This window comes from Perognathus longimembris, chromosome 5, assembly GCF_023159225.1.
Source record: "Perognathus longimembris pacificus isolate PPM17 chromosome 5, ASM2315922v1, whole genome shotgun sequence".
Classification (NCBI taxonomy): domain Eukaryota; kingdom Metazoa; phylum Chordata; class Mammalia; order Rodentia; family Heteromyidae; genus Perognathus; species Perognathus longimembris.
Genome location: NC_063165.1, coordinates 76,577,094 through 76,600,606, shown reverse-complemented (window position 1 = coordinate 76,600,606; position 23,513 = coordinate 76,577,094). Strand labels below are relative to the sequence as shown.

Sequence of the window (23,513 nt, the reverse complement as noted above, 5' to 3'; positions counted from 1 at the left end):
TATATAGTTCCAAGCCCAGGGTTTGATTCTTAGCAAAGCAAAAAAATGGAAAGAAGAAGGGAAGCGGAGGAGGGAAGGAGGGAAGGAGGGAAGGAGGGAAGGGAGGGAGGGAGGGAAGGAGGGAAGGAGGGAGGGAAGGAAGGAGGGAAGGAGGGAGGGAGGGAGGGAGGGAGGGAGGGAGGAAGGGAGGGAGGGAGGGAGGGAGGATAAAGAGGAGGGAAAGGAAGGAAAGAGGAAGAGAAGGAAGAATGTAGAGGAGGAAAGAAAGAAGAAAGGAAGGGTAGAAGGGAAGGAAGAGGAAGAAAAGAAAGACGATAGGAAAGAAGGGAAGAAGAAAGGAAGGAAGGAAGGAAGGAAGGAAGGAAGGAAGGAAGGAAGGAAGGAAGGAAGGAAGATCTGTTGATAGAATTAAGCTGCAAATAATCATATATTTGTAAAAACAGTACAAGCACGGTGTTTCCTTATGGAGTCAATATAATAAGTTGCCAGCTGCTTTCCCATGGTCTGTCTTCCTCTGTCCCTTGCTTAGTGTTAATGCTCTGAACTCTCCTAAATCTGCCACCATGTTTGTTTCACAAATAATCTCGGTTTTGTCTTTCAGGTGAAGAATTTTCTTTCTTGAAGGATTTTTCTAACATGGTAACCACTGAAGAGAGTCAATATGTGATGAAAATTGCCAATTCCCTCTTTGTGCAAAATGGGTTCCATGTTAATGAAGAATTTTTACAAATGATGAAAAAATACTTTAATGCAGAAGTAACTCATGTTGACTTTAGCCAAAATGTAGCTGTGGCCAACACCATCAATAAGTGGGTGGAGAATACTACAAATAGTATGTCTCTCTTTCTCTAATGTCTTGGTTTTAACCATCTCCTACCTTTGAAATAGCTCACTCATTCCTTTAGCATTTGAAGGCTCCATGGTCTTGAGTTGAGTGTCTGGTGATGACTTTTGTACATTATGATCCATTTTAGAATTATTGTTTTTGAGTGAGCATTGAAGAAAGAAGTTTTATCTGTTGGAATGTATAGCATTTTGGCTCTGATCATCTGAAATCTATACTCTCTGATTGATGGGTTGTCTGTGTTTCATGGCATTAACTAGTGTATGGAATTGTCAGCTATTTGGAAAATTAGTTATAATTTAGAATGACAGTGACTCATAAAACCATGGCTATAGTAGATTAAGGGAAGAAGAGAGATAATAATTAGTTTAAGGTATTTATTGGCTTTACAACCAAATTGATTGAGTAAAAACTAAGAAATAATGAATGTTTCATTTTTTAATAAATGCTGCCCATTTAAAAAGCAAGTAGGTAGAAAAGAATTAGAATGAGAAGCAGGTACTATCAATTTCATTTCTAATTCATATTTCAATTGTACTTGAGACTTTAAGATGTTTCATATTTTATCATTTATTTTTCTAATTTTACCAGTAAAACAATTGATTCAGAATCTGAAAACTGGGACTTTAAAAAAATAAATTAATATATTTGTTCATTAAATGTCAAAACTCCCAAAATAACGTTAGTTCAATCAGCTAATCAGATACCATATTCTTTAAGTCACATGACACTGAGCCATTTTTCACCTTAGTTGCAGCTCCACTACTAAAATGAGAATACTAAGCAAATTATGGTGCTATATTTTTAAATTATGAGACTAAATTGTGTAACAAAATCTAGTTTTAGTGCTTTTTAGCATTTAAAAAATTAATTGAGTAATAGTCTATGCTAAACGTACTGAATAATGGAAATCTATTGATATTCAAAATCTTTCAGACACATTTAGCAAAACGCAAAGATATGAAATCTTTCTGAATATTTTCCAGCAAAAGATGTGAAACAATGCATAATAAGTTAAACCGGCTTTCACTCATTTGTTTTCATCTATTCAAAAGCAGTTGTAGATTGACAGAAAGAAATCCATATGCATGGACTGGGAAAGGAGTTTGAATGGATGACACTTAATCATGTATACAGTGCAAGAATGAACTTCGAATATTTGAGTGCTTAGTCTATGTTAAGAGTTTTTTTGTTAGTTGCAATGTGTGATCACTGCAAATAGAAAGTGGAGAGATCCAAGATTCTACATGATCTGTAGTGATAGAATGTTCGTACGTTTGTTTTAAATGCCCTTAATGGCTGACTCTCTCTCTCTCTCTCTCTCTCTCTCTCTCTCTCTCTCTCTCTCTCTCTCTCTCTCTGTGGGGGTAGCTTCCATTTTTCAAAGTAAATGTTTTTATTTTCACTACAAATTCAGCATTACCATTTATATAGACCACTGTTAGACGGTGGTCTCGTGATAGTTAAGTCCTCCCTTTCACATTTTAATTTAATGTAACTGTTCATCTGTTCATTTTCCCCCTTAATAGATCTGTTGAAAGATTTGGTGTCCCCCGGGGATTTTGACACCATCACTCATCTGGCCCTCATCAACGCTGTCTATTTCAAAGGCAATTGGAAGTCACAGTTTCGGCCTGAAAATACCAGAACATTTTCCTTCACTAAAGATGATGAGAGTGAAGTGCAGATCCCCATGATGTATCAACAAGGAGAATTCTATTATGGTATGGATCCTTCTAGGTCATTCTTCTTATGGCATGCTAACAGATCTTTAGAAAATCATCAGAAATCCTTGTTACACCCCTTGTCATTGCAATTTGGACAGCAATTCAATATTCTTGGCTGTATTTTCAAATGCCTGCAATTAGATTCAGAGGACATTTTATAGCCACTTCTTTAATTTTATACAGCAAATCACACCTGCCGCATGGCTTGATTTACCTAAATATCTCATATTGTGCAAAAACAATTTTACCTATGATTTTACTTCATAAAATGGTTGGCTTTGCAGTGATTTTTAATCTATGTGAGTCACCAAACACTAAATTAGATTAGGACTCTTTATCATTTTTGAATTATAAAATTACGTTCTTCTTACACAATAATTGATATTTCTATATTATTATTACCTTTTTTATGCTGGTTCTGGGGCTAGAACTCTCAGTTGGCTTTCTGCTTAAGGCTGGTTTTCTACCATTTGTGACACACTTCTAGCTATACTAACTAAATTGAATTGTAATAATTTGTCAAGTTGGAATCATAAATGTAATTGTAAGCCAGGTGTATGTTAAAACTAATAGTTCATTCCTTTAAAAGAATACTGCAAGGCAGGCATCAGTTGCTGTGCAATAGTTTAGCTGTGCAACTCTGGCCTAGAATCCAGTGTTATAATGCCCACCACTGCCTTCCCAGAGTCAGGTTGTTATTAGTCAGTGTGATTTGCATCCAACAGGGAGCCAGGACTAGAATTTTCCTCATTCCAGATGATGTGCTTTAAATGGACTGAATTATCTCACTTCAAAATGAAAACGTCTCAGCAGGCACTGGTGGCTCATGCCTGTAATCCTAACTACTCTGGAGGCTGAGATCTGAGGATCAGGAACCAAAGCCAGCCCCGGCAGGAAAGGTCCCACAAGCCTCTCTTTTTTTATTGCCAAAGTAATGTACGGAGGGGTTACAGTTACATACATAAATCAGAACTAGGGAAAGGGAGCATCAAAATGGAGAAACAAAGGGTAAAAGGTAAACCAATGCAACAGCAACCCTTACAAGACAATGTGCTGTAAACCAACTGTACAAGTAGGGGGAGAGTGGGGAGGGAACCAAGGAGGGGGGGAGGTGAGAGAAAAATGAAGGAGGAGGTAAAAAGCTTGGTAAGAAATGCACTCACTGCCATGGGACTCTTATCTCAAAAAAGCGGGAATTGGTGCTGTGGCTCAAGTGATGGAGCACTAGCCTAGAGCATAAAGAGGCTCGGGAACAGCGCCCAGGCTTTGTGTTCAAGCCTCAGGACTGGCAAAAACTAAAACATCTTCAGAACATATCATGACAAATGGGAAATAATTATGGAGATTTTCAAATATAGTAAAAATTTGCAAAAATGAGGACTCCTTCCATTAGAGCTGGTTTTCTTTCTTTCCTCCCTCCCTCCCTCTCTCCCTTCCTTCCTTCCTTTCTCCCTCCCTCCTTTCCTCCCTTCTTTCCTTCCCCCTCCCCTCCCTTTTCTCCTTCCCCTTCCCCTTCCCTTTCCTTTTTCTCTTCCCCTTCCCCTTCCCTTCCCTCTTCCCCTTCCCCTTCCCTTTCCTCTTCCCCTTCCTCTTCCCTTTCCTCTTCCCCTTCCTCTTCCCTTTCCCCATCCTCTTCTCCTTCCCCTTCCCCTTCCCTTTCATTTTGATGGTCCTGGGGCTTGAACCCTGGGCCTGGGCCCTGTCCCTGAGCTCATTTTGCTCAAGGCTAGCACTCTACCACTGGAGCTAACTTTGGAGCCACAGAGCCACTTCTGGTTTTCTTTGTGATTACATGGAGATAAACAGTACAAGAAATGTAGCCAATGCCTAACTTATGAAACTGTAACCTCTCTGTACATCAGTTTGATAATAAAAATTTGAGAAAAAAATAAAAAAAAAGTCTCATGGACTTTCCTGCCTAGGGTGGCTTCAAACTGCAATCCTCAGATCTGAGTTTCCTGTGTGTAGCTAGGATTACAGGCATGAGCCACCAGTGCCTAGCTCTGAGCTCATTTTCTAACCAACTTCTTTTTCAGATGCTTATTGTATGTTTTCTGTACAATTTGTAACAAATGTAAACATTTAAAAAAATCTTTAACTTGGCCTCTTTTATGGTTCTCTCCTTTTCAGGGGAATTTAGTGATGGCTCCAATGAAGCTGGTGGAATCTACCAGGTCCTAGAAATTCCATATGAAGGTGACGAGCTGAGTATGATGCTGGTACTCTCCAGACAGGAAGTTCCACTGGCTGCTCTGGAGCCCTTGGTCAAAGCACAGTTGATTGAGGAATGGGCAAACTCTGTGAAGAAGCAAAAAGTGGAAGTCTACCTGCCCAGGTGAGAGGCTCCTATGGGTCCCCTTCCACAGCACAAGGGGAGGATTATCAAGGAAGGTCTGTCTCAGAAAAATCTCTTGGCACTTTTTTGTGTGTGTGTCTGTGTGGGACTGGGGCTCAAACTCAGGGCCTCATATTTGCTAGGCAAGCACTCTACCAACTGTGCGTGAACCACATCTTCAGCCATTTTGCTTCTGCTGGGATTATAGGTATATAGCAGGCCTGTTGTTGACCTGTTCCCCAATCTGACCTCTGTGATCCCCTCAACTCCACATTCTGAGTATCTGAGTAGCTGCCACTGATTTCGAGTGTTAAATGTGTATTCCAACTCCTACCCCTCTTCTTCCTTTCTTCCTTCTCAGGGTTCTTTCATACTCTCATGGTCCTGCCCTTTCGCACATGTTACTCATGAATGATGAATGCATTTGGTACTATATATCTAAACGCATGTGTAGAGTTCAGATATGATTCAATATTTTGAGCCTTACTTCAGAGTTTTCAAGCAATACTCTGAGTATCATTCACATCGACAGTGTTTTCTGTTTTATTACTGAAGCTGAACATAACTGGAGAGAAAACAATCTCAGGCATTGCAGGAAGAACTATAAGCAATCAAAGTGCTAGGTGCTGCCACAAGTACATAATAAAAATAATGATAATACATAAATAAATAAAAATAAGCAACAAGAAGAAAAATCATCCTTGTGACTGAGAGAAAAATAGGAAGGCAAGGCCTCTACTATCCCAAATACCATTCACATTCCCAGCCCTATCTCTGCCATCAACATTTTGTAACCTGCTCCTCATATTTCCTTCTACTTAGGCCACAGGTGGCTTCCTCCATTCATGCTTCCAACTCTCCATTTTTATTTCCTAAAAATTCCCTCCTCACCTTCCTTTGCCAGATGTTGGTTTCTTAGCCCTGTGTTCAGCCGTGACATCAGGTCTTCTACAAAGCCTTCTGTGAATGGTCTGACGTCACTGTTACCTCATCCCTGCCCCTCCTGGCCATTACCTATTGCTTCCCACAGTTGCAATACCTTTTGTGAGTCGTGTTTTCCCAGGCTAGAGCTTCTCTTCTCCTCTGCAGTGGGAGCCCAGCAAGGATTCTGAAAGTAAAACCAAATGGAAGGTTTTTATTCTGCCTTTGAGACCTTAACGCCTAGAAGCAAAGCTGCATCAGCTAACACATACATATTCATAAACATAATGCCTACATTTAGGCTAGAAAAGATTAATGTATGTGTATATATTCTCACACTCATTCTAAATCAAGAATGTTCAAATATGATTAGTTGCATGAGTATGGCAAGGTAATAAAGGATTAATAGTAATGTTGAATTATTAAAAACTCATTAACTCCTTCTTATGTGTACTAATTTAAGAATTGTTATTTAGCAGCTCTATCATGTAAATGCCAAGGTTTCCTAAGCTTACCGATCTCGTTTGCTTATGTTAATTAAGGAGATCTTTATGGAACCCTAGGTATTTTGGCTTGAAACTTATGTCATGTTATGTATTCACAGCAACCATACATAATACATAACAAGCATTTCTTAGTCTGCTTATAGAATTATGGTAATCATAATGATTACCATGTTTTCTTTTTGACTAGGGTAGCAGCCATTGCTTTCCATGATAGTATATTTATACAGAAAGATTCCACTGTGAGTGTACTCTCAAGCAGTAGCCAATGAACAGCTAATAAATTAAGTCATTTATAAAATATAGAATTCGATTTTACATACTTAATAGGTAAAGTGTGTCATAGAGCTGACATACTATTAATATTGGATTTAATTAATTAATTATTGAATTTAAATGACTAAGTCAGATGTCAACTACTTGCAAACTATTTAATCTTCTTCTTGGTGATCTTTCATCCTTAACTTTGTATTTTTCTAACGTTTCATAGGAGATTCCTTTTGAAACTCAATCCAGTGTTAATGCATCCCTTGTTGAATTCCATAAGCTAACAGCCACATCTCCAGGAGCCTCAATTCTGTGATAATGTAAAGTGGTTTTGGAGTATTTTATCAGACTTCTAAATGAATACTTAAGAAGTATCATGTACTCTCATTCATCCATGTTCAGTAGAAAAATGTGGCCTCTGGGCCTGCTCCACCAAGAAATTGAACATCGCAGAAGAAGAAAATTAAAATTTCATTTTCTCAGAGATACTCTTCAATTATGAAATAGTTTAGCTTGCTTCCTTATATTAATGCTTGTTACTAAAGTGGGCACAGCTAATTACTAGGTCTCCATCTTCCCAGGAGTTTAATGAACTCCTCTCTCTCTCTCTCTCTCTCTCTCTCTCTAATGGCTAAAGCAGAGTGGGAGGCTAAATCACTCAATGAGATAAATTTAGTTTCCCTTTTTAACACATTGATTTCACATACTTGTATGTTATCATAATCAGTGGGTAAATATCCACTCTATCCATGCTATAGCATTTTATAAATGTTGAATGAAGGCAATGGATGATGTGACCCACTTTTAGAAAAGGCAGAAATGGTTCTGGTGACTGGATTCCAGATTTGCTCCTGCTTTTAGTTTATTTAGTTTATTTAGGATACTTAGTTTTGTTCATGTAGAGATACTAGTCTCAAAAATCAAATTTGCATTTAGAATACTTAGTTTTGTTCATGTAGAGATACTAGTCTCAAAAATCAAATTTGCATTTCTATAATTATTTCACCACATCCCTGTTCTGCTTGTGCATATTTTCACTTCCACTTATAATAGACCCTGTACACAGAGCTTTCAAATGACAGTCTAAAGATTTAAAAGGCATATGGTATATTTTGGGGTACTTTTCAGTCAAAAAGGCTTTAATAAAGTCACATACGTACAATGGCATATATTATATGCTTTCAAACATATTCTCTGAGGCATTCAATATTTCTCTAAGCACTCACCTTTGAGATGTATACCATAGAAAATTTATTTTACAATCAATGGTTACTTGGGTTTAAACAAATAAAGCCAATCCAACTTAATAAAATATGATAAAATCTAGTAATTTTATTATTCTTTGATAATCATATATGCATCTGTATGTCTTAATTTTTTACATACATGGAAATGTTGAAACCCATATCATTCTTCATTTCTTTTTGTCCCTGAGTCATGTTTATAACACATATTTAATTCTAGTTCTGCTAATGAAACTTCAGTGCATTTAGACTAAGCTCAGGTATCATAACCTATTGCCTAAAAACTTACATTTACAATCTGCACTGAGGATAAATATATGAAGCAATGTCTGAGAAAAAGGAAAATATTTACTTCTGAATAGTATTCAAGTCCTTTTTAATGTAATACATGCATCTTATATTTGAAATGTGTTTGCTATCACAGGTGTGTTTGGTTCATATCTTTTACTAAGTTGGGTTGGTATAGCTCAGTGGTTTTGTTCCCATTCCATGTTAACCAGTCTGGCTTATGGTGCAAACCATTTTTACAAAGTTAATATCTCACTGATGGCCAGTCTGCTAAATGTTTTGTTTTTCTTTCAAAATCGACAGACACTTGTGCATAATCATTCACAGTCCATTAAAGCAAAAAATGAAAAGCCATTATTATTGCCAACGAAAGCCCTATTGTAATTGAAAAAGCTTACAGTTTTTGAGATATAATATCGAATGCACTTTCATTAGTAAGTAGTTTTTGTATGATGAAATCGTAAGAATGGGATAATTTATATTGTAGGGGTTAGTAGAGCCATAAACTGCAGATGCATTTTTAATATGCTAATTTTGATGGAATTGAAATGCTGCATGTATTAGTTAGCCATGAGAACGTGGCACTTTTGTAACATTGATCCATTTCAGCAGCAGAGAAATGAGCAGCAAGAGTTGGCCAAGATACTAAGAAGAAAATTAAATACCTGGGGAGAATTTATGATTAGTCACTGACACCTTGAAAAATTACACAGATTACTTACTGGGTTAAAATATTATGAAGATTAGATATTTGTAAATTTTATATAGTAAAATTTTTTAATTAAAATTTCAAGATTATACCAAATGATTTTAAGTTATGAATTTAAATGTCATTCTCTCATGTCATTATTCTGCTTGTCTACCTTTTCTTTTTATTACAGTTAAATGTTTCTTGCAGTCAAAAGCCAGTTTTAGCATAATTTGCCCTCTCCAAAGTAGACCTTTACAATAAAAGATATTTAACACTTACTCTTATCCCAGGCAAGAAAGTGCAATAACTAAGTACTCTCCTCCCCCCACCCCCATGCTTTCTAGGTTCACAGTGGAACAAGAAATTGATTTAAAAGACATTTTGAAGTCCCTTGGAATAACTGAAATATTCATCAAAAATGCAAATTTGACAGGCCTGTCCGGTAAGAAATAAATACCAACATTGAAAAAAAATGTTATTCCATGAAAGCTTTTAAAAAGACAATGTTTCTGTGTGCTATGGAGTTCTGGAGTCTAGTTATCATTTGCCAAATAAATCTAGCAAGAAGTATATTTAAACTCAGTAAGCAAAACTATACATAACACTGATATAATAACATTAACTTTGTAATAACTGGTCCATGCCTTATCTTTGATAGACTATGTACTCCTGAAATCTTATCTTAAATGTCTTTGAATTCTCCATTCCATCTGACATATGCTTTGTAGAGTACATAATCAATAAATGTGTTGATTGAACATCTCAATATATCGCACTATAATAAATCATATGGGAAAGTAACAAGAGAAAATAAATGAGTGTCCCCTGCTGTGAGAAATAGAAGAGATTACTTTTTAAAGAATAAAGAGTGCCCAGTGAAACGAGGTAAACCTTTCTTCAGTCTTCAACCAAAACAAAGGTTTTGAAGAAGTAACTTCAAAGTGTACTGGCACATTGGGGTATTGAGTAATTTATTTTAGCTACTGCCTTCACCCTCAATCCAGTTGAATTATTGGATTCAGGTACTTTAATTTATCTAGAGGGAAAAAAATGCATGAAATGTTAGCAACATTAAAGCATTTAGAACTTTTAAGATGCTTTTGGATACATTTTTAAGTGGTTAACACTCAAGCAATTTGTCATTGATGAAAGACCACTTAAGACTCAGTACTTTTATATAACGATGATTATTTCTGTGGAACCGAGATGCAAGTAGAATCTATTTTCTAATAAGACAAAACAGATATATATTCATATAAAAGAAGCTCAACCTGTAAGACCCCTTTATATGCAATTTTATTGAACCTGATTCCCCAACTAGAGAGGACTGGCCTGATCAGTTTCCTCAGCAGTTCATGTGTCACCGGAGAGAATTTATTCTCCTCTCCTGAATTAGTAGCTTAGAGAAAATCAACTTAACAGTGTGCCCTTGCTTTTCAAATTATTTATGTGCATGTGTGTGTATGTGTGTATGCATGTGTACTCTTCTGGGCATGAAGTGTGAGCATGAAGAAAAGAAAAAGAGCAATCAGAACTTCCAAAAAATTACAAATAACTCTATAATTCCTGCCTTCCTATATTTGGGGCAGTGCAGGCTGTGTTCTAAATGGCAGTCAGCTTCCAGCCATGTTAAGAGTGATGCATTTGGTAGCACATCTTCTAGCTCTCATGCAGAGAACTTATGCCCTAAGCACTAATAGAGCTTTGCTAAATGTCTACTATATAAATGGTCCTGCCCACACAAGAGAAATGAATTTTCCCTGGGTAAATGTTTTCAGAGCTCATACCCAAGTTTCCAGGGCTCTAACTCCTCTCTGGGGCTGTCAAGAAAGTAATACTGGTGGATATTCTAAAGGTCATATGGTATCACCAAATATATTCATAGTTGAAGCATAATTTAAAGTTGTAATGCTTCCTTCCTTGGGAATGGAAAGACTCTCTTGCCATACTGGCTGAATTCCAAGAAGAAAATTACATCTTCCTTTTTTTTCTTTCTTTTTAAGGTAACTATCTTTTCAGTTGGTTAGTCATTCCTTGTTGTCTCACCTAAATATCTAGGCAGTTATTTTATTCTAAATATTATTCCTGCTGAGAGCAACATGCAATAGCAAAACAATTATTGTGGTCAGTGTAATTTATGATTCCTGATATATTTGTAAAGTTTATAAGGTAATATTTAATTGCTTTTGTTATATGCCAAAAGAATGGGCTATAAATTTACATTATAAATACATATGGTTTAGAGATTGGGAAATAACAGTAGACTCTTCCTGAGGATTCATATACTTTGCATGCAAAGTAGCGATTCATTTGATCAAACGTGTATGGAGATGAGACATTTCTGCGTCCTGTTCGTGGCTGAATTCCTGGTTACTGGCCCAGGGTCCTGAACAGAGTGAGCCCACAGTACATAGTAACCAAAGAACGATAGTGATGAAGACAAGGGGAGATGTTTCTTTGGGCCCACCTTCTGCTTTGCCTTGCTTGAACTGTCTGACCTCTTAAAACACTAGCTGAGTATCCAGTATTACACATTCTTAGCCACCCAATTCTAGCTTTCACAGGAGATAGTAAGGTGGGCTTCTTTGATTCCTGGGTGATTAGTTTGGCCTTTGTGTTCGTAGCTCTTTGCATGCCAGCTGCCCCACTGACACATCTTTTTACCTCTTTCTTTGGCTTTCCTTAATTTATGAATCATTCATTCAAGAACTACCACAACTAAAACTTGCGTAATTTAGTCTTATTTTATCTCTGTTTATTTGGACACCATATGTCTTGCCTTACATGGCTGGGATTCTTTTTTGCATGGCTAATGTTTTTGCTTCTCCTAATAACATGAGAACCTTGATGACTAAATTTTCTGTGGTTTGTACCAATACTTACAAGTATTCTCTAGAATCGCCTGGTTAATATTTTCCATCTTAGGGAGAATCTCATGGGCATGTCTGCCATTTACACACACACACACACACACACACACACACACACAAATTAGGCAAATTGTGTGAGAACAACTGCTGCCAGAAAACCTAAAAAATGATTAGAATAGCATGACTGACCTGAAGGAACATGAAGGATTTGTGAAGAAACAAACATAACAACTGGGTTTAATACAAAGGAGACTGCTGGAATGTCTCACTGGAACAATGATTCTTGACAAACACAATTTGGCTCCTACTATGCCCTTCACCTTTGTGGAATATGTGGCCATACCTGGAGACCTTTGTGTTGTCACAATTGGGGAATGCTATTGGTATCCAATAGTTGGGATCAGGGTTACCTCTCCATAGCTATAAAGCACCAGCCAGGCCTCCTACAACAAAGAATAACCCAATCTCACATGTCAACAGTGAAGAAAAAGAGAAACCTAACACTTGAAGAAGCATAAAGAAATGGGTGGATGTGGAAAATGTCCTAAGCAAAATAAGGCAAGCTCAGAGGATCATAGACCCCCAAATCAACCTCTCCCTCGAACATACATAGAGACATTCCTTTTATATATGATTTAGTCGATTAGAGTATGCAGAGGGGTGAATCTCCACAGACTAAATCTTCTGAACAATTAACAGAGATGTTAACAAACACTATTCGGGAGTTGAATGAGATTGAAAGGTGGGCAGTAGGAGGGAGTAGATGAATGAAAAATGGAATGGGACAAATACAGCAGAGTACTCGATGTAGATACATGATAAGAGGGAAATGTGAAATGAGTCTGGAGGAGAGAACACGCAGGATAGAGGAGAATGGAAGGGGGAGGGGCTCTGCTTAGCGAGCACTCAGGACACAGAGGGTACATTAAATCGTAGCCCCCTTTATACAACCCTTTGAAATTCAGAAAATAAACAAATTAAGTTATTTTTAAAGGGAATATAGCCAGGTGCCTTAGCTCCTCAGAAAGTTGAGATCTGAGAATTGTATTTTGAAGCCAGTCTAGGCAGGAAAAATCCACAAGACTCTTATCTCCAACTAACCACCAAAATGTCACCAGCCTTGAGCAAAAGAGTTCAGTGACAGTTCCCAGATTCTGAGTTCAAGCCCCAGGAGTGGCATATTAAAGAAGATGAAGAGGAGGAGGAGGACAAGGAGGACGAGGAGGAGGAGGAGGAAGAGGAGGAGGAGGAGGAGGAGGAGGAGGAGGAGGAGGAGGAGGAGGAGGGGGAGGAGGGGGAGGAGGAGGAGGAGGAGGAGGAGGAGGAGGAAGAGGAGGAGGAGGAGAGATTGGAGGAGAAGAAAGGCAAGGAGAGAAAAGAGGAGAGGAGAGGGGAGGGGATGGGAGGGGAGAGGTGGGGAGGGGGAGAGGAGGGGAAGAAAAGGGAGGAGAGAAGAGGGGAGGAGAGGAGAAGAGAGGGGAGGAGAGGGAGGAGAGAAGAACTGAAAGGCACTTGGGAGAACTTGTATCAAAAGACCAAAGGGAAAATATGTGGGTATGTAAGTTCTTAAACACACAGAATGTTTTTGAGGACTATTTTTAAAATGACTATAGTAGTTGGCTGTAGCACACCGGACAGCAGGCTTGGTGAGAGGTGATTTCTTTCCATGTTCCACTGGGCACCACTTGGAATCTTACCTTGTATACGTATTACTATGATTCTTACTTACAATTTGGAAAAAAATAAGTATATTAATAGTAGAATCTATTAGGAAATTCAAAAGTATCCAGAGAAAAATTCAGTACTCTCATGATATCGACATATTCTTAAATTATGTAATAAAGGTTTTCTTTCGCTTCAAAAATAGTCCATGTGATTTTGCACTGGGGAAATAAACAAATCATCAGCCCTGTTTCATCTTGTCTTGCTTCTAGAAGTGCTCAGTAGCTCAGAATCCCTTACTAAGATCTCTTGAGTCTGACTCATTTTTTTTATCCTCTTACATCCACTCTTATTTCAGAGTCTTATTACTACTCCTGAACTATTTCAATAGTTTCCTAAATGGTTTCTATCTGCACTCTAATCTGTTTTATCTATCCCTGCTGGGATTCATTGTGAAAAACTTGCCAGCAGATCACTGTGTGCCTCTGGTATTCCCGTGTAGGGCACAGGGCCACGGTTCCCTTCTACCTTCGCGGTGGCTGGCTCTGAACAGAGGCCTTGTGCGCAGCCATTCTGCACACTAGATCTTGGTTTCACATCTCCATGTCTCTCCCTCATGATGCAGTCATTCCCTCCTGAAATATTGGAAATGAGCTCAGAGTACCCCCTCCCTCCCTCAGTCACCACCATTTCACCCATCAGAAATAATCACTAATTGCCTGCTCCATATTTTGTTCCTTTTCATATCTTGCTTCTGTTTGCAACGACTATCACCTGAGAGAATCTCACCTCATGAAGATGGATCCTTATGTATGTTTCCCTCAGTGCCTCCACATCCTTTCCTGCTTATCCAGTGGGGACATGATTTAAGATGAGATAGTCAGGATGTGTGCTAATTCTTCATTTCAGTTTGGTATCCAGTTCTTTTGATGCTAGATCCCATTAGCATAAAACATAGTAAGGATGCACACAATAGACATAAAATAGAGGAAGTGAAAAAAGTCGTTTTCATCTCGGGCTGTGTTTAAAATGCTTACCTACTTGCAGCAATGATCCTGTTATTGAGTAAGGCTATTTTTGTAATGGAAATGAACAACTGTCAGCAGTTGGATTAATGAGTAATCCCCATGAAAGGTGTAAGGGGAAGGCAAAGAGAGTATTAAATCCTTCCACATAAAGCACCAGCTTTAATAAAGGAGCCAATAAAATAAAGGAATTGAAAAGACACAGCAAGAGCTATATTGAGGGCAGACTCAAGGGCTGTAGATTTATGGCATCCGGGCTCCTCCATCCTGCCCTTGTTTGCTCTCTTTCTCCTTGCACCTGTACGCCAGAGGGCTCATTTCTCATCCATTGCCACCATTCCAATTCTGCATCAACTTTCTTGCCTGGACGATTGCAACAGCTAACAAACTTGATCTCCCTGCCTCTAGCTATGTCCTCATCCAGTTTACCCTTCCCACTGCTGTTAGCAGTATCTTCTAAAATCTAAACAGCCATGGTCCATTATTTCTCCACAAAGCCCAGGTGTTCTAATCCCCCCCCCCCCAAAGCTCTTAAAAGGATGACCCCCCCCCCCCCGTTTTAGCTTCACTGGACCCTTCAAAGTCATCTCTGCTGCTTTTCTCACTTTGCACAACCAGCCCTGGGTGTGAAATATCCTTGCCCCTTCCCTTCTCTAACCTACACGGTTCTACTTTTCTGTTCCAGAAGCCGCCCAGCTGTCATCTTCACTGAGAAGCCTCCCGGGCACCCATCTTCCTCCCTAGCTGGTTTCATTTCCTTCTCGCATCTGGTAGTATTGTGTTCCACATCTGTTAGCTAGCACAGTGCACCTTTCCTTTGGACTGTTTGTCTGCGGTGTACTGACCCCTGAGCTGGGATCTAGTGCAAGAGGGAGGGGCTCTATCCACATCCACCTGCTTGGAGTCGGAGGCTTAGATGCTGATTGGTGATGCCAGGCGCATGCGCTGGGTGCGGCCTGGCTACGGGCCGCCCCTCTCCTGCCTGCTGCCCACACCGTTAGCCACACGGGCTCCATTGGGTTCTTGAATATGGAGGCTTGTGTTTGCTTTCTTTTAGCTTCTCTTTCCATCCGTCCTGCTCCTGGCCCTGACTTCAAGTCTCAGCTTTACGTTTACCTTCGCAGACACACCTTTCCTAGAATACCCTTTGTCCTATGTCTCCTCCTCCTTGTTCTAACTGCCCATCAACACAGTACCTTAACTTGCTCTCTAGTTATATGAATAGGTCATTAATGGATTTTTTTTTTATTGTCCTGCTTTCCCTTCCAAGGAAGGATGCTTTTAGTTCTGCATACCCTGCCCCGAGCATCAACAGTATCTGGTATATAGTAGCCGCTCAGTACACTAACATGAACATGAACAAAATAACAAATAAATGATCGGAAAACTTATCCAGAGAAGCAAAAAAATGTTACTCCTACTTTGAAGCAGTTGAATTCCAGAATGTTTCCTCAGTTTCTTTGGTGGGACTGTAATGAAAACTATCGTAGCAACTAAAGCAAAGAGACACTTGTACTGTCCAAGATCCTGTGACGCACGCTCTTTGTGTTATTGAGAGATGCTGAAATCTATTTAAATTGGCTATGTTTAGGAACAGTGCCACAAAGGAAACAACGACCTTTACTAATGCACAATGGGTGAGCCACCTTGCCAACATTCTCCTAACACAAAGTGGTGGCACCTTACTCTACACTACATGTGGAAGAGGAGTAATGAGTATTTGCTCAGTGAAATAAAAAATAGAATGAGAAAGGAAGAAGAAAAGAAGGAGGGAGGGAGGGAGGGAGGGAGGGAGGGAGGGAGGGAAAGAAAATCTTGAAGAACAGAGATCCGGGGAAGAATGGCAACTAGGATGGAGGTAGTCTGTTGATAGAATTCCTCTTTTCTTGAGAGAAGTCTTTGCTTCATTACGTCTTTCAACTGATGAATGAAGCCAATCCATTCACTATGAGGGCAATTTGCTTTATTTAAAGTCCTTGGATTTAAATGTTACTCTCATTCGAAAAACATCTTTATAGAAATACCCAAAATAATGTTTAGGAAAATATCTGCACCCTATGACTCGGGAAAGTTGCTAAGAAATTCATCATTTCTTATTTTAATATGCTTATTAGCATCCGTTAGATATATAAGGATGTTTCATTTTGACATGTCCATGTAAAAATACAATGTACCTTGATCAGATTCACCCCTTCCATCCTTTTCCCTTATCTCTTCTATCCCTTCCCTAACAAATCAAAAAGACTCATTGTTCCATTGTCACACATGTACATAAAATATTTTAACTGTAATTATCCTCCTTCATTCTCTCTCCATTTATCCTCCCTCCTACCATTATGGGACTTTTTTTTTTGCATTCCTGTCATTCTTGTTTTTGTTTATGTTGTTAAAAGAAGAATCAATTTAACCACACCATAAAGTCTTGGAGCTTTATACTTTAAGATATAAACTCAAGGCAAATGTAGTTTAGCCCATAATGGCCATTAATTTTTTTTATAAAATAATCATAAATACAAAGGCAGTTTAATGGGTAGAAGAATCTGTTACTAAAAATATGCTATTTTCTCCAGTTGTGGGGTAACACACTTGTGATCCACAGATAAGCCAGTAGACTAGAACAGAATGGAACCTCATTTCTGAAATAAGCTACAAGTTAGTTTTATTTTTCTTTGCCAAGGGCATCTCCATTATTGCAATGATTACAGATGAGGTTAAGAAATAGTAATTTAGTTATTTCTGGATTTTTACTGATTTCATTATGGGCTTTTAATTTCACAATTAAAGAGCAGTGTGTAAGGTATTTCTATCTTGAGTTATGCACTAATTTGAAGTCCCCTACTTAAATCAGAGCTTCTGCTTTTTCTGGCAACAGAAGAACTAATGGAAAACTACCAATAAAAAACAAGAGGGGAAAATTAGCAAGAGGAATTAAGATGAGAGAAAAATTAGAAAACACAATTTCAGTGATCCTTCTCATTCATAAAATCAAATCTCTTTTATATCAGTATTGGGGTCTCTTTTACCTCTCAAACTCATTTTCTTATTTTGTAATTGGATTATAGTAGTATCTTTATGTAAGTCTGCTAGGGTTTCAATTCAACATGTCAGTTTTTTAGTACAATGCCTCTTGTCAGTGTCATGATCATTGTTTCTTTCTTTCTTTCTTTAAGGGTATATATTTCCTAGGTCTGTTTTTTTTTTTTTTCTCCGCAGATGACAAAGACATGTTTCTTTCCAAGGTGATTCACAAGTCCTTCCTAGAGGTTAATGAGGAAGGCTCTGAAGCTGTGGCTGCATCAGGTATAGACTAAATTGCAGTCTGGAATTTTCTCTCCTCTTCTAGGATTTAATTTTTAAAACAATCTTGGGCAAGGGAGAAGCAGGCATCAATCAGTACCAAGACCAACCACTGCCTGTAAGGTCAGAAAAAGTGCTGGACAGGTCAGAATTTCCTGATAAGATGGGAAGTGTCTATTCAAACCAGGTCCCTTTAAAATCCACTTAATTCCCATTTTCTCCTTAATGAGAGACTGTACAGTTTGGGCCCTCTTTGGGAAAATGGAGTCGCCCATTGTTGGGTTGCCTGCTTAAGAATTTTAAGTATCCATCTGCTGTACACTTTGACATTTTTCCTTCCTCCCTAATTACTTTCAGAAGTTGGTTCTTAATTTTGCCAGTGTAAATGTTTTGAATGTTACAAAGCACACACCTAAATGAGAGTATAGTATATGATAGATATACTAATTTTTTATACTTTTATCTAAATTGTAGTAATAAAACACTAAATTTTATTTTGTTTACTTGATAACAATTCCATGTCCAACACAACAGGATAAATACCCGGGTTTATTTTGATAGTTATGACTTCTCTGGTTAACTGAGAATGATTTTAATGTCATGAATTGTCTCATGTTCAATGGTTGACATTAAATTTTAGATGTTTTCTCCCTTTGGTAATTTGTTGGCTTACTTGCACATGTTATTTCTGATTTTACCAGTGGTAATAGTAATTTCAGGAACAATGGAAACATGGTAATCCCTGATATCATGAAACACCATGAATCTGGGCTTTTACTCTGACAACTATACAGTATATCAGAATTTGAGAAGAATTCAGTGTTGCAGCTGAGGGAAACACGTTGCATCTCTCACTGCTGGATTGTCTCTCTAGCTGCAGTTTTTCTGGCCACTTCTTAGAATCCCGGAGCCTTGCTCTACATGGACACCCTTTGCAGACAGTAGAAACAGTGATTCTAAAATTTACTTGGTACTAGTGAGTCACTCTGTAATCCTGGCTACTCAAAAGATCTGAGTATTTCATGATTTGAAGCCAGCCTGGGCAGAGAAACTTGGGAGATTTTTATCTTCAATTACACACAAAAAAAGCTGGATATAAAGCTGCAGCCCATGTGTTAGCGTGCCAACGTTAAGAAGAAAAAGAATAAGGGACAGCACTCAGCCCCAGTACTAGAACTGGATAGGTAGGTAGGTAGGTAGGTAGATAGATAGGTAGGTAGATAGGTAAATAGGTAGATAGGTAGGTAGGTAGATAGATGGATAGATAGATAGATAGATAGATAGATAGATAGATAGGCTTCATTTTTCATTTTGAAACAAGGTTTTGTTTCTTTTACCTCTTGAAGATGATTTGATAAAAGCACAACTATTTGTTTTAGACTGAGATTTCTAAGAGTAAATTTCTAAGAGTAAATTGTAAATTTTGTTTAATGGAGGGGAGGAATGGAGGGAATTGCATGCTTACCTGTGTATGTATTTGTTTTGTTTTGTCTTTTTTGAGGAATTTAGTACAGGGTGAGTACTAGAGGGAGTGAAATTGATTAGAATACAGTGAAAGCATGTGTGGAGATGTAACAATGAAATCCCCCTACATAACTAATATAAGCTAATAAAAAATGAACAAATTAAAAGAAAGAACCAAATAGAAATGTGAATACTCCGACAATGCTCCTCTGTTTAATTCTCGGAAGTCTTGTTTACTGTAGGAGGCTGCCTTTGTACTGAGCAGACAGATAGAGATGGCATTAAGAAATGACTCGCTGGCCCCCACACACCCACAGACGTGTAATTACTTTCTCTCTGCACTGCAGGAATGATCGCAATTAGCAGGATGGCTGTGCTGTATCCCCAAGTGATCGTAGACCATCCATTTTTATTTCTTATCAGGAACAGGAGAACTGGTGAGTCTGTTAAGGGAACAGAACCTTCTTTTAGTAAGCCACAAACAAACGTGCTTCCATATACGAGGGGCTTCTCCATAGCACTTATTCCATCACCTCAAGTATTCAAATAATTCTTTTAAAGAAAATGGTATTATGTGTTTTATATTTGCAAGTTTTACTGTTGCATGCAGGAGGAGAATAAATACTTAATTCTTTCCTTCAATGTAGGTGTGATCTTGTTCATGGGCCGAGTCATGCATCCGGAAACTATGAACACAAGTGGACATGATTTTGAAGAACTGTAAATGACTGCATCTCAGTAACAAGAAAAAGACTAACAAAGCACATTATGTTCACAGCTGGTATATACATAGTTAGGATTTGTGTCTTACCATATATAGATAATCTTTCAAGTAGCTCTAGATAGAAGCAAATATATGTGACTTATAAGTCAATCTGTCAAAGGAATGTTATCAGAATTAAAGAAATAGTCTTGTTCCTGTCCATGTGTGTGTTGTGCTGCTGTGTGAAATAAAAGTACCTATGGAACATGTGAGCAGGTGTTTTCCATTTTAGAAATAGTGGTAGTGTATAGATAACTTTAGGTGACATTTGGAACCAATGATATTTCTTTAGGATATGTGAAGATACCACCAGTTGCAATTTGGAAACTGGCATCTCTGAACATCTTAAATCCCTCCTCATCCTGTAGAACTGAAGCACCAACCAAAGTAAACTAGCATTATGCACTTAGATACAATGAGTAATAACATGTGTTCGGAAGGAAAGTAATGCAGGACAATTTTAGTTGTCATTTGTTTGAGAATCAGTGCGGAAGATGGTATAAGAAACAAATATTCACCTGAATATTCATCAAAACGTGTTAGAAAAAATAAAACAAAAACGAGGGCTATATACCATTATTGATCACTGGATTTCTTCTACTTGTAGAAACATTGGCTATACCCAGTATGCAGTTACATCAGCGGCTACCTGACAAATCTCCTTACCTTGTATGTCAGTTGCAACTCGAGACCAGATCACGTAATTGGGTGATACCACCTAGGTTTGTGTAGGGACCTTTTGAGGTGTTCCCACAAAGATGAATCACCTAATGACCTGCATCTTAAATCAAAGCCTGAAGTTCAAGCAGGCATGAATAGACCAATTATTTAGGTATAGTTATTTTATGTGAGATTAGATGATGAAACAATGACATCTTTGAGATCAGAGCTTCTCAGATTTCATGTGTGATCCAGTCACCTGGACATGTTATTACAAATACAGATGAAGGCCCTGGAGAGGCCCACCATTGTAGACCTCCACCAAGCTCTTTCGCTGTTCATATATGGACTATGGACTTGGCTGTTCATTGCTTTGCTTCCACTTAAAGTTTGCATGTCAAATATTTTTATAAATAAAAACAGAAAACTTACAAAATTTTCATAAAATTAACAATGATTTGATGTACCATGGTAATCTCCATTAATAATGAAATAGTAATTAAAAATGTTTGGTTTTAAAGTGTTTTTTTTCTATTGTGTTCTGTGGATGAATGCATTTTTCTTGCTATTAGAAGATATGAAATGTGTTCTTTAAAAATGAAAATACAGAGACATTTATGGGCAATACCCATAAAAGAATTTATGACTTATCCAAGGATGCAATATTTAATACCGAATCTTTTACAACTTATATTTTCAGAAGACTTATAGTTTACTCATAAATCTTAGATTTATTGCAGAATAGTGTTCTTATTTTCATTTATAATTTATGTAGGCTGGGTTATCTGATGTTGGTTCATTATTGTTATCCTGAGTGTGTAATATTCCTAATTACTACATCACTACTGGTTAAGTATTACATCTGGTGTTTTAGCTGTATGTTCACCAGATATCTAACTGTATTACCTATAAGGAGGAATGCATGTCCTTATACAATGAGTAGATTTTATAAAGCCAAAAAATGTAGTTTTTATTAACTAATCTAAGATTAAGTTCTATCATACAAAATACTTATCTTCAAATATATTTCAGTACAGTTTAAGTTTAAATGAAAATGAATCTTCCTTTGTTATTAGCATGTTTTGGTAAGGATAGTATGTTGCAGTACTAAGTTTCTCTTGTGGCTTCCTCTTTGCTTAAAATGTCTTCAGTATTTTCCTTCTTGAAAAAGTAGCAGTGTACAGTTCAGTTCCTACTTCATTTAAGTTGAATAATGACAGCAAACACACTCAAACACATATTCAGCTTCCAAAAGTTGTTTTTTCTCTTTATATATATTTTTGGAGGAGATCAATAATTGTTATATGGTTTTTGTTTTTTTATCTGCAATCACAATTTTACTTTTTTGTGTGTTTGCAATAGACTGAACTGAATAGAGAATGCAATACTGTACATTTTGACATCACCAAAATGACTGATGGTTAGAATTAGATCTTAAAGAAATGTTCACTTGGACACTAGGAAAGTTTAACTGTGAAAACAATGGAAATAAAGAGAAAATATGGCAATGAATACATTTCATTCTCATTAAATGTATATATCAACCATAGTTAATTTTTTGACAAATAACCAGCTTCCTGAATTTACGATAGCTATTTTTCTTATCTGAGAAAAAAAAATGGGACTAGTCAGATGCACTTCAAGAATTGGCAACAGGTGACTTGAAATGTATGTTTGTGAAGAGTAGACCTTTGTTGCAATCCTAAGAAAATAAGATGAATCTATGACATGCAAGATGTGCTGGTGAACATCTGTAATTATACCCGACTCTCAGCATCTCCCTCCATCCCTGCTCATCAGAGAGGGCATCAGTGTAAAACAGACAGACTGCAGGGCTGAGCTAAATGATTTCATTTAAACACTGCCCCCGGTATGGACTCCAAAAAGCTCATTCCAGCAAACCCCCGACGTTACTGCTTCCTTCCAGGAAAGCTAGCCTATTAAATTTTTGATACATTTTTTAAAAAAATAATTATTGGATGCAACTCAAAATTCTCTCCAGTTAGACTGGAATATATAACTCAAAAGATATTCCACACCTCAATGAACAAGGAGCCAAATTAGCTGTAATTCCATTCTGATCCCCTTTTTTTAAAAAATGGTGAGCTTATGAATGGTGAATTACTTTTACTAGCATGGTGTCTGGATAAGGAAAGAGCCCATGAAGACCCGTGGCAGTGTGGGAAAATCCATACCCAGCATCCATCCCACAAGTGTGGAGCTGTGAGACTCAGGTGCTAGTGGAAACACTTCTGGTCCACTACCAGTCGTGTCTCAGCAATAAGGATTTAGTTACTTTTGTGCCTTGAAGCTGAACTACAAAGCCACCTCACTAGTTTTCTGTCAGGTTGCATGTGTGTGTATGTTCCTGTATAGATGAGAGCTTGCAGTGTAAACGTTCATGAGAACTTTCTTGCATGTGTTTACATTTTTCCTTCATGTTTATTTCAATAGCTTACTGTCTATGTTGGAGACTTTTCTCCTTGGTGTTATTAATAAATAAGAACCTTAGGCTGGGAATATGGCCTAGTGGCAAGAGTGCTTAACTCGCATACAGGAAGTCATGGGTTCGATTCTCCAGCACCACATATATAGAAAATGGCCAGAAGTGGCACTGTGGCTCAAGTGGCAGAGTGCTAGCCTTGAGCAAAAAGAAGCCAGGGACAGTGCTTAGCCCTGAGTCCAAGGCCCAGGACTGGCAAAAAAAAAAAAAAAGGAAATAAATAAGAACATTTCTTCAACATCCATCACTAGTTACCAAAGAGTAACTTATGCTCCCTCCAGAGGTTTGCTGATGTGTATTTTAAAGCTGGAGGAAGCAATGTATTTATAACATAAAATTCATTCACATAGAATCTCTGTGCTCATGTGTTTTCCTGTTGGGCTTCTGACTTGAAGACTCAAATTCCCCAATATTTTAACTAGAGTGGGAATTATTGCAACCTAAAAGAT

At 37.8% G+C, this 23,513-nt stretch overlaps 1 protein-coding gene across 1 annotated transcript in view; it reads left to right on the top strand.

Moving 5' to 3' along the window:
* Positions 1 to 22,056, top strand: part of Serpini1 (serpin family I member 1) — a 75,180-nt gene extending 53,124 nt beyond the window's left edge. Inside the window, exons 3-9 of the mRNA XM_048347172.1 lie at positions 602 to 832; positions 2,374 to 2,568; positions 4,702 to 4,906; positions 9,165 to 9,262; positions 17,591 to 17,677; positions 19,486 to 19,575; positions 19,786 to 22,056. Of these exons, the coding sequence (XP_048203129.1) occupies positions 602 to 832; positions 2,374 to 2,568; positions 4,702 to 4,906; positions 9,165 to 9,262; positions 17,591 to 17,677; positions 19,486 to 19,575; positions 19,786 to 19,862 (983 nt within the window). The 3' untranslated portion in view covers positions 19,863 to 22,056. The remainder of the gene's footprint in view (positions 1 to 601; positions 833 to 2,373; positions 2,569 to 4,701; positions 4,907 to 9,164; positions 9,263 to 17,590; positions 17,678 to 19,485; positions 19,576 to 19,785) is intronic.
* The last annotated feature ends 1,457 nt before the right edge of the window (positions 22,057 to 23,513 follow it).